Source organism: Leuciscus leuciscus, assembly GCF_965113295.1.
Source record: "Leuciscus leuciscus genome assembly, chromosome: 22".
Taxonomy (NCBI): domain Eukaryota; kingdom Metazoa; phylum Chordata; class Actinopteri; order Cypriniformes; family Leuciscidae; genus Leuciscus; species Leuciscus leuciscus.
This window is the reverse complement of record NC_138746.1, coordinates 23,660,890-23,673,105: the sequence shown is the minus strand read 5'-3', so window position 1 is coordinate 23,673,105 and position 12,216 is coordinate 23,660,890. Positions and strand designations below refer to the sequence as shown.

The 12,216-nt window shown below is 39.1% G+C and overlaps 1 protein-coding gene across 1 annotated transcript in view; it reads right to left on the bottom strand.

The window, feature by feature from the left end:
* LOC309486908 (putative methyltransferase TARBP1) overlaps nucleotides 1-6,085 on the bottom strand; it is a 38,208-nt gene extending 32,123 nt beyond the window's left edge. Inside the window, exons 1-8 of the mRNA XM_082154375.1 lie at nucleotides 5,402-6,085; nucleotides 5,224-5,321; nucleotides 4,744-4,813; nucleotides 4,512-4,657; nucleotides 1,074-1,126; nucleotides 870-967; nucleotides 608-743; nucleotides 127-223 (exon numbers count right to left, since the gene is read on the bottom strand). Of these exons, the coding sequence (XP_082010501.1) occupies nucleotides 127-223; nucleotides 608-743; nucleotides 870-967; nucleotides 1,074-1,126; nucleotides 4,512-4,657; nucleotides 4,744-4,813; nucleotides 5,224-5,321; nucleotides 5,402-6,077 (1,374 nt within the window). The 5' untranslated portion in view covers nucleotides 6,078-6,085. The remainder of the gene's footprint in view (nucleotides 1-126; nucleotides 224-607; nucleotides 744-869; nucleotides 968-1,073; nucleotides 1,127-4,511; nucleotides 4,658-4,743; nucleotides 4,814-5,223; nucleotides 5,322-5,401) is intronic.
* Nucleotides 6,086-12,216: the final 6,131 nt, after the last annotated feature.

Genomic DNA, 12,216 nt, shown 5'->3' with positions numbered 1-12,216 from the left:
ATCAAATATGATTAAAAAAAAATGTTGTCTAAAGGTAAGCTGCTCCATTTAAAGAGATAATTCTGACTATTATTTAATATCAGACTTAAGTTAAGGATCTGAAGGAAAAAAGCAACTGTACAGTACCACATCTGTCAGGCAGAGAGCGGCATGGAGCAGAAAACACTGTGAAGCTCCTCTCAAAAGAACCTGGTGAGTGATCATAGTACAGCGCAGAACTTCTCTGAAAAAAACACAAACATGAAAATACTATGAGCAGATCATGTGAATTACAAACATCTTTTTTTGTTAAAGTCTGCCGTGTCTATTCAAAAGACTTGGTTTAAAACTCTTGATTCACAAGTATTTATTGTACGATTTTCGGTTTCGAATCATCAGAGTTTTGGGTGAAAAGTCTTTTAATGGAGTGCCAGAACTCTCTCAGGTTTCATTAAAAAATATCTTTATTTGTGTTTCGAAGATGAACAGAAGTCTACCGGGTTTGGAAAGACATTACGGTGAGTGAATTATGTCTAAATTTTCATTTTTGGGAGAACCTTTCCTTTAACTCTCTCTATATTTCTCCAATTTGCAGGATTTCATGATTCCAGCAGCTAGTAGTTTGTACCTGAACGCGTGGAGTCCATCAGATCCCAGTAAAGGACAAGGGGACAGACAGGACAGGGCCTGGGACAGAAAGAGCAGCGGGACTGCGCACCATTGCCGTGAACCCAAATGCTGAATGAGCTGCAGCAACACTGAACCTGAACACAATAACAGCAATTATTTCTGGATGTGGAATTGCAGGATTTAGACCAACTCAAAATATCCTGAACTCTTTCTGATGGATTTATTTAATAGCCTAAAACAGAGACCAAAACCCTCTTTACCTCTGTTCTCTTCTGGCAAACTGCTGAAGAAATTCACCATAAAGATTTGGAGTTTCACTCCCAGCTCTGGACAATCTCTGATGTTCTGCTGTGGTGCCCTGTGGAAACAAACAGCTTAAAAACATTCAAAGCTAGAGACCAAACTAATTGTTTTATGTAATAAAACTTCACCTAGTATGAATTTTAACACCAGGGGACAATTACCTGTGATAGAGGGCGCTCTCTGCAAGAACATCCATGAGAGGGCCGATAACAAACTGACAACCAGAAAAACATTCATTATCAATAAATGCTTTCACAAACTATTTTACTTGCATAATGTGACATATTTCTGGGTTATGACTATCTCATAAGGCATAAGATCCCACTATCCTAAACCTATAAAGCCTTCTGTATCATATTTGATTTGCGAGTTTCTAAGGCCTCTAAATTATCAACATTATCAAAACTTTGCTGAACAACCTTTTGTGCTCAATCTACCTCTAACCTTCTATCATATGATTGATAGTTTATACATTTTTAGCTTTATAGAATTACTGTCTATCGCAGGACTTTTATAGAGCGGATGTAGGCAGGGTTGACCCACCATTGAGGTCCTCGGTAATTTTTCGAAGTGCATATAATGAAGGTTGTGAAATAATTGCCTAATGTTAACTCTACTTTGGTGCTGCTATGATATTGCATATCGGCGATAACCGACTTCGTCTGAGCTGCTTTAGGGGCCGTTCTCACGTTCGTTATTTAAAATGTAGATGTGCGAAAAGTGCGCCCAAATAGAGAGCGACGCCCTCGCAACACCGCTTGTTTTCCCAGGCAAGGTGAAAAAAACGATCAGATGATCAGTTGATCTCTCCTAATTTCATGCCTTTAGCAGTAAATCCGTTTTATGACAGTTCATAAAGATATTTTAAATAATTGAAAACATTTATAAATGTAAGTGCATAAAACACAAAAATTAAAAACGCTCATTAATTTGTCTCTCCAATATACAGACTGTCAGGTTTGATTTTTTTAGTGCCTAGACATCACAACTTCACTGTGAGGACAACTTATATTTATAGTTCGGATACTGGCTATCAATGTGATGGTAGGTTATATAGCAGAGCTGTTTATGAGAAATCTTGGGCACATAAAAAATAAATAATAAAAACGTACATTTTAAGAAGGTTTACTACTGTTGTGACAAGCATTCTGAGACATATGCAAAATACTCGCGTTCTTGCGAAATGATTGGCCATTTCGTTTGTCGTTGTTTACGTAATGCCCCGCCCCCTCAGTGTGTCTGCAAATCAGAAGCGGGGAATGTCCGTGTGCATAGAGCCTATTAGATTAAAATTAAATCAGGAGGGTTTTTTTAATGTACATCATTGTTTAGCGCATACAGTATTTAGAAAATATTATAACATTATTTCATATTAATTCGAGCTATTGTAAAATTATAATTATACATTATAATACATTTCATAATGACAGTTCAAAAAAGGCTGATGTTAGACTTTGTAATCATGCTTTCTTATTCCATATCAGTGATAAATTGTTTAATTCTTTCTGGTTTGTCCACCCCAGTAGCTTTTAGGGGTGGAATGGTACATGTATTTGTATTGAACTGAAACGGTACAGGCGTCATGATTCGGTGCTTAAATTTACACGGAGAATACACGGTATAAAAATAAATAAAACTCGCGTGCAAATTAATTAATGTAATGCGGAACTACTGTTAGATACGCGGGTTCTTTAGGGACACCTAATCTATATATATTCATATATATATGAATGAGAGAGAGAGAGGCGCGGGCACGATCGAAAAGTCGCAAAGTGTTTACTTATATTTGTGTGTGTGTGTGTGCGCCTGTGTGAGGTGCGGGCGCGATCGAACAGTGGAAACATAAAAACATACTCCGTGTGTTTTAAGTTACTGTTAATTAAAATTTGAAGGAAAACATATATTAATCTGAAATGTAGCAAATAAATTTTCAATTCATTCAGGTACAATTACCAAACATATCTCTAGGTCTTTTGGTCTTTTTATTAATTTAATTAATAAACTAATTATATAAAACTATTGTCAGTGCACTACAAATAAACTGGTTCTATGACTTTACTTTATTAATAAAACTTATTTAAAAAATACAAGGCTTAAGTAATTTATTTTCCTTTGGTGGTACAGCCTGAGACATGCACAAGCCTTCTGCATTTTTGTTTTGCTTTTCCCTCCATTGTACCGAGCTCGTACCCAACCGTGATGTCTGAACCGAGGTATGAACCGAACCGTGACTTCTGTGTACCGTTCCACCCCTATTTTATATTGTTAGTGATATATTAAATATATACCGAATATTGACTGAATTTTACTGACTGAAGCAACTTTGGTTTGCATGATTATCCATGCATCATTTTGATAAAAATCATGCTAAAATGTGAGTCAAATATGATACATCAGTCTTTTAATGAAAGTATATGCATTGCATTGAATTGAATGTTTTCCCCCACAATGTTTTTTTCCTTCTCAAGTGTGAGCTCAAAATTCTCCCATATCATACTAGATGAGCCTGATGTAAAAGTCTGATGTATCAAATATGAAAAAAAGAAAAGAAAAAAAATCAATATGTAAACTTTTTTTAAAGTTAAAAAAAAAATGTGTCTAAAGGTATGCTATACTGTTCTATTTCAAAAAACAGATTTTTCTGACTATTAATTCAGATTCAAGTCAGATTTTACAGGGTTAAAAGGATAGTTGACCAAAAAAAGGAAATTCTTTCATTAATTACCATCATGCAGTTCCAAACCTGTAAGATTTTCATTCTTCTTCATCTTTTTGATGCAATCTGAGAGCTTTCTGTTCCTCTATTGACAACTACCACTTTGACGCTTCAAAAAGTTCATAAAGAGATCATTAAACTAATCCATATGAATTGAGCGGTTTAGTCCAAATTTTCTGAAGAGACATGATCGCTTTATATGATGAACAGATTGAATTTAGACTTGTACTGACAAATAAACATTCACCAAATCACACATCAGAATGTGGTAAATGGAAGCTCAAATATGTTCATTTGGCATGCGAGAAACAATGAGGTTCATTCTCGTGTTACGCATCATGTTTGAGCTTCCGCAAGAACCAATGAGGTTAATTCTCGAGTTACGCAGCACATTTGAGCTTCAGCAAGAACCAATGAGGTTCATTCTCGTGTTACGCAGCACGTTTGAGCTTTATCAAGAACCAATGAGGTTCATTCTCGTGTTACGCAGCACGTTTGAGCTTTATCAAGAACTAATGAGGTTTGTTCTCGCGCATCAAGCATGTATGGTTGAGCTTCTATGTTCGCTAATCAATGTTTAAATGTGAATAAAAGACTAAAATAAATCTTCATCATATAAAGCGATCGAGTCTCTTAAGAAAATATTGACTAAACCACTCAATTCAAATGGATTAGTTTTACAATATCTTTATGAACTTTTTGAAGCATCAAAGTCGTAGTTGCAAAGCTGTCAATGGAGAGGACAGAAAGCTCTCAGAGTTCATCAAAAAGATCTTCTGAAGATCTTCTCACGGTTTTGGAACGACATGAAAGTGAGTAATTAATGAAAGAATTTTTATTTTTGGGTGAACTATGCCTTTAAGATTCAAGGATGGATGGATACCTGTGAGAATGCCAAAGCAAACGCAGAACGACGCAGTGCTTTCAGCTCTAACAGGTGATTGACTCCTTCTTTCATTACTGCCTTGTTCTCACTGTGAAACATGCGCTGATACACACACAGCAGCCAGGACGGAGAAAACAGCCCACCTGATTATGGAGAGAGTCGGGGAACAGATTTAAGACAAATTAGAGTAAAACTAATATTGTGCTGCCACGTAAGAAACATGACAAACCTTGAATATCTTTTGCCGCTGTCTCAACAAGCACGTCAATCCTGTTGAGTACAGGTCGAATCACGTGAATCTTTAAAAAAAAAGATAAATAAACAGCATAAGACACAAATAGAGAGGTTAAATATATATTAGCATAAAATCTAATTATTAAAGTGAACATAAAATGCAGTTAAAAAATATTTAATTTCCATAATCCGACAAATATTCAGTTTGTTGGCCAGTTAAAATGAAATTTGAATCAAATAATCAAAATATATTTTCTTTTCTCTGATGATGTGTTTACAGCCACGAGGGCGGGACAGCCTGTCACTCACATGACATCACAGAAATTGCAAACCACAACCATCCAATCAATTACCGGACAAAATCAAGTCCCGCCCTACTTTTTTTTTTTCGTATATAAATAGGCAGAAGTAGTATGACTATAGTTTAGGCCATTTGGGTTTCAAGATTCTAAAACTCTAAATAAAGTATTCCTACCTGATTCTCCTCTAGAGTCTCTAACACTAGAGCAAAATCTTCCCAGAATTCTCTCAATAACTGCTGTTGTTCTGGCATCCATCTGAACAGGATTTCATCTGCAGAGATCCAAGACACGTGTGAACAACGTTAGAAGTCATGAACATGTTGCACAGACAGATCCTGAAGATCATCCTACCTGTGTGGGGTTCCACGCTGGTAAACACATCTTCTTTCTTGATCTCTGCCAGTGCCACACACCTGGTGAGCAGGTAAAGCGCCCGTTTGCGGGTCACACTGTCCTTGTGAGTCAATCCGGCCTGAATTGCCCTAAAAAACCTTTGAGATCTTCTAGGATCTGGCCGGTCCTGAGAGGTTTCCGGGGAGTAGAGGTGGTCAGAGAGAGCAGTGAGACACAACAGAACCCGAGCTGACACTGATTCTGTCCGATCTCTCTGATGCCAAGACAGCAAATCCTCCCATATCTGATGTAGGACCTCTGATTCAGCCTCATTATGGCAGGACTTGAGTATGGTGAACCAGATCCGCACTATGATTTTTGAAACTATGGAGTCAGATAGATCTTTGACACAGCAAAGTGTGCAGGATAGAGTCCTGGAGATGATGTCTCCGTCATATGAAATGCTAGATAACAGCACTGCAGTGACTTCAATGGCAACATCTACGTCTAACCTGCCGGTTTCATTGTTGCCATCATCTCTCGTCATCAGCACTTGCAGAAGACCATGACTTACCTGCTCAGGTACATCGTCAGCCTGACAGGTACTGACACAGACTGCAAAGAGTCCACAGACAGAGCTGAGCAGATCCTTACCTCCATCTTCTGCACTGGAGATCATTTTCAGTAGCGGCATGCATTGATCCCATATAATAATACGTTTTATTTATATAGCGCCTTTCCAGAGCTCAAGGACACTTTACAATAAACAAACAACAATAAATGCAGTTGACAAAGACAGCAGACAGAACAACAACAGGCAGTTGAGAGTGCAAGTACGGTAAATGAGAATAGGTAGATGGGGCGGCAACCAGCAGAAAACAAACAAATATAACTTTGAAAAAAAATAAAATAAAAAAATAAAATAAATAATAAAAAATAATTACGAATTATAACATTCAGAAAAAAGGTGAGTTTTGAGCATGGATTTGAATTCAGAGATAGTGTTAACAGAACAGATTAAACGGGGGAGAGAGTTCCACATTTTGGGCGCAACTACACTGAATGATCTGCCCCCCATTGAAGCAAGGCGATGCCGAGGGACGACGAGCAGGCTGGAATCAGCGGATCTTAAAGAGCGAGTAGGGGTGTAGGGGAGAAGCAGGTTACAGAGATAGGGGGGAGCCAGGCCGTGCAGAGACTTAAAAGTGAGAAGGAGAATTTTGAATTTGATACGGTAAGCCACAGGAAGCCAGTGAAGATCATGCAGAATTGGGGAAATATGTGCAGAACGCTTGGTGTGGGTGAGTAGTCTGGCAGCAGAGTTTTGAATGTATTGTAATTTGGAAATGGAGCCAGCTGATAGGCCAATGAAGAGTGCATTGCAGTAATCAAGACGTGAGGTGACAAATGCATGGATGACAGTTTCAGCATCTGAGATACTGATAAAGGGACGGAGCTGAGCGATACGACGTAGATGAAAGAATGCCAATTTAGTGATAGAATTAATGTGAGAGTGGAAAGATAGAGAGGAGTCAAAAATTACACCAAGATTTTTAATAGTTCTAGATGGTTTGATAAGAGAGCCAGCGATCTCACAGGTGAAGTTGGTAGGAATTTTATTATTGAGTGATGAGGGTCCAGTGAAAATAATCTCAGTTTTGTCCATGTTAAGTTTTAGAAAATTTGAATGAAGCCAATCTTTTATTTCATGTACACAAGCAGAGATTTTGTCAGTTGTGAGAGATAAAGTTGATGTACAGGTAGTATATAATTGAATGTCATCAGCGTAAAAATGATAATTAAAACCATGGCGGCGGAGGATCTGACCAAGAGGTATTATATAGATTATAAATAATAATGGCCCAAGAACGGATCCCTGAGGGACACCTTGCTTCAGGGGGACAGTAGGTGAGCGAAAATTCTGAAGTGAAATGTAGAACAGTCTGTCAGAGAGATAGGAGGAAAACCAGGAAAGAGCAGCACCAGAAATACCCACATCCGAAAGGCGCGAAATGAGTAGTTGATGGGAGACGGTATCGAAGGCAGAGCTGAGGTCGAGCAGCAGGAGCATAGACAGAGAACCAGAATCACCAGAGAGAAGCAGATCGTTCAGTACCTTAACTAGTGCAGTTTCAGTACTATGCAAAGGGCGAAAACCAGATTGAAAAGGATCAAAAAGATTATTTTCAACTAGAAAAGACTGAAGCTGGGAGGCAACAGTACTTTCCAGTAATTTAGCTATGAAGGGGAGATTTGAAATGGGACGATAATTAGATAAAACTGAGGGATCAAGGTTGGGTTTCTTGAGAACAGGGGTAACAGCTGCAGTTTTGAGTGACAGAGGAAATGAAGCAGAGGTAAGAGATGCATTGATGAAGTGAGAGATAGGTGCAGAAATAACTGAATGGCAAAGTTTCAGAAGAGTAGTAGGAGCAGGGTCAAGATGACAAGATGAAGGGTTCGATTTCAAGATTAACTCAGAGACAGAAGAAGGAGTAGACAGAGAAAAGAGAGGCAGGGATTGACCAGGTTGATTCGGCAGATAACTAATGTTAGTAGCATCATTAAAGAGGCACTGGTTTACGGCATCTGTCTTTTCTAGCAAGTAAGCCAAGAATGAAGTGCAAAGTTCATCACAAGCTAGAGCAACATGAGATGGAGGTTTGGTAAGTTTATTTATTGTGTTAAATAATGCTTTTGGCTTGTTACTTGATTTATTAATTGTAGCAGATACAAAACTGGAACGAGCCAGGTTCAGGGCCGATTTGTATTTTTTGATATGTTCAATAAATGCCAAATGGTGAACAGTCAGGCCAGTTTTCCTGTAGTAACGCTCAAGTCGTCTACCAGTTGCCTTTAAGATACGGAGCTCAGGAGTGTACCAAGGAGACGAATGTGTGGAGGGGACACTTCTGGTCTTGACAGGAGCATGCTTATCTAAGATATCCGAGATAATGGAGTTATAGTTTGATAGTATCAGTGAGGGTGAAGAGATATCAAAGACATCAGAGAGATTAGAAGAGGAGACGGAGGTACAAAATAATGCAGTATCAACAGCTTTGAGATTGCGGTAAGATATGACAGTTGTAGAACAATTCTTATGCATAGGCAGGCTGAAGCTAAAATCAAGAAATTTATGATCAGAAATACCAGTGTCAGTAGAAGTGATGGAAGAGATATTGGCCCTTGATGTACAAATCAAATCAAGGGTATGACCACGCGTATGAGTAGGAAAATTAACATGCTGAATTAGATTAAAACATTCAAAGATAGAAAGTAACTGGTTGGTGTTAGAGCAAACAGCATCAACATGAATATTAAAGTCACCAAGCAGTAGAATGGGAAATGACAATGAGCAGGCCAGGGTCAACAGTTCACTGAGTTCAGAAAAGAAGTTAGACAGGACCTTAGGAGGTCGGTAGAGCAAAATAATTATGAGAGAGTCAGCCTTCAAAACCATATACTCAAATGTATTGGTGTCATGAAAGTCAAGTTGCTTGATACGGAAGTTATCACGATGGATGATAGCGAGACCACCCCCTTTACCATAGGGTCGCGGTCTGGACAGATAATTATATCCATCTGGCGTAAGTAGATTTAACTGTAGAAAATCTTCAGGAACTTGCCAAGTTTCAGTGAGAAGAAAAATGTCAAGGTTATTGTCAGTGATCATTTCATTAAGATAAGGGGCTTTGTCCGAAATTGATCGACAGTTCAAAAGTGCAAAGTGATGATGCGAGGGATTCGAATTAGGTGTATGTTGCTGATCGCTATCAGTGAGATAGATCAGAGAACGCTGAATGGAGGGACCGGCAGGCAGTTGTCTAGGCATGGAAGATAGTCTATTGTTGGTCCAGATGCATGGAGGAGCGTCAGGCTTTGAACAAAAGGAACTCAAGAGTGTGCGCCGCGAACGGTGTATGTATCTTGGGCGACGGAGAATCCCTAGTCTCTGACAGTATTCATACGTCACCGAATCAAGATGCGGGCGGCAGTTAAAGGCCCTCAGTTGTGATGGAGAATATTCAATATCCATCACAGATGTAAGACAAAAAATAAGGCAGAGGAAAAAAGAGAAAAATGTTTTTGCACAAGGCATGTTGATACTGAGAAAGTGAAAGCCCAATCACAAGCAAAACCACGTTAGCCAAACCTGAACGTCACTTCACCAAAACAGCTGACTAAATAGGAGGCAACGCACCCAGATAGTAAGCAGTAAACAAACAGCGCAACCGACAGAGAGAGCGGTAACTCACCCATCTGAGGAGCCGAGTGTGGTAGAGATGTAACAGGGAAGAAAGCTCGCAGCAGCCCGATGGCAGACTAATCAACAGTTCAGTTCAGAGTTTAAACAGTGTAAAAAGGAGTAATCCAACCAGGCGCGAAAACAGCTGCACAGACACGCACAGTATTCTCAACGTCTTGCAGACAGCAGAGGTGGTCAGTGCAGTGACAATAGTCCAGGTCAGGCGCATATAACTGACTTCACCTTACAAATAAAGCGCTCCTCTTGTGATTTATTGGAAAGCTGCTTGATCAAAACAGTTAAAGCTTCAATCTCCTCTATTTCGGGGCGTGATGAGCTTGGCCAGCACAAATTATTGATCAAACTCTCGGGATCGGGAGAGTGGGACAATAGGGTGCTTATCAAAAAATGTGCCATCTCCCTTATAAGCAGGGATGTAGTGGAGGCTAAACGCACGTAAACGCCGTTTAGGTACCTCCCAAAATTCGGAAATAGCGTTTGCCCACCTCCAAAGTGCGTTTATCCACCTCTAAATTTCACGTTATTTGAGCGGACTTTCCTTTTCCAGTGCGTGATTGCCGATCGGTACATGATTCGAGCATTTGGGCCGTTAACGACAGAGCAGCAGAACGCGCAGCGCAAACACGGAGCAGAACATTGAGCCGAGAGCGCAGCGCGCCGACACACACACACACACACACACGGAACAAAGAGAACGGCGCACACACATAGCAGAAAACACACGCTCGTGAAGTTACTAAACAAGAATTTTAGGCCATAAAAAGTCATAAAAACGTCCGGATTTTCCATACAAGGTCATAAATTTCATTTAGCCACGTCTTAAATTGATATGCTCGTTCATTCGTTGGTTCTACCATTGCTTTTTCCCCCTGAAAATGCGCTGGCGGCATAATGTTAAATGCACAGGTTAAATGCGGCAAAAGCGGAACGCTCATTTGAAACGCGCGCCACACGAACCATTTACCCGCTCGGCTCCAAGTCCAAACGGCAGCGCAGCGCGAGCTCAATAGAACTGATGCGTTTACTCTGATCGGTCTCGGTCACAAGATCCAGTGAGAAGTGCTTGAATTCAGCGAAGAACACACTGTCTCAGTGATTTAAACCAGTTTAAAGGCAGATTAAACAGCGCTGACCAACAGGAGAAACTCTGCACAACGATACAGTCTGAAGGCTTTTCCGTCTACAATCTCCCATCATTTATCATGGATTTACTGTAACGTTAGCCTAGTAATATTAACTGCACCATGTGGGATATACATATTGAATTTTATTATATTATTAGTGCTGATAATGTATTAAAGGACTAATGGAATATTTACAGTATTTAATAATGTATTTAGGCTACTGTTTTTCATACATTTCCTGAAGATATGTGCCATCAAAGTTAGGCAACACAAACCTGTTTCAAGACTTGGCCCCTATTAGCACATGCAGAAACTAAGTAATTATTTTCCCAATAAAGATATTTATTTTGTTAAGGACAAATGACAAATGTTTGAATGTCCTACCTCAGATTTGTGAAATGTTCACCTGTTTTAGCAAGTGTTTGTCATTATATTTTCTGTCAATAAAGAGTAAAGTTAGTTTAAAACCACAATTAAAGCTCTGGTTTCTACAACTTTCACTTAGAAGTAACAGTCTGCCTTTAAACTTGAAAGAAATAAAGATTTGACATTTATCGTGATAATTATCGATATTGACTAATATAAAACAATTATCGTGATAATTGTTTTTGGCCATATTGCCCAGCCCTAACTGAAATCTCCCGGTCTATCACAATGGGAAAGTGTACATTTAACGAGCCATGGCTCAAAGATGGTGTGTTTAGTAGTTGGCTCAAGCCTGTTGCAAATAATCAGTATCAAGCATATTGCACACTGGGTAAGAAGGCGTTGGAGCTGTCTTTAGGCATTTAAATAATACATCTTGTTACTTTCAATGAAAGTCAATTTAAAAAAAAAACTTTTGAAAGGAATTTTAATGATTTTTCGTAATTCGTGTAGGTCATAAATTTCAATCATAATGGTCATAAAAAGGTCTTAAAAAGTCTTAAATTTGACTGACCAAACCCTGCAGAAACCCTGGTGTGTGTGTGTGTGTGTGTGTGTGTGTGTGTGTGTGTGTGTGTGTGTGTGTGTGTGTGTGTGTGTGTGTGTGTGTGTGTGTGTGTGTGTGTGTGTGTGTGTGTGTGTGTGTGTGTGTGTGTGTGTGTAAGGAAGATCAGGACTCTTCTTCTTTTTTTTTTTTTTTTTTGCAGACTTTTACATTTACTTAATATTAAGAGCAGAGCAGCCACATTTCTACAAGAGTGACATTATTTGAACATGCTTGGTTGGTTAATTGGATGTTTCTTGGACAACCTGGCATAAACATAGTCAAGTGATGGAAAAAATTGCTTTTAAAAGTAATGTATTTGTTGCTTTACTCCTTAAAAAGTAAGTAGGCGAGTTGCCTTAATCACTTTTTATGGAAAGTAATGCGTTGCGTTATGTTTGTGTTAGCCTATAGTTTTTCTCACCTGGGGTGGGCTGCAATATACGGTGGGCTTGCTTGTTTGTTTTTAATA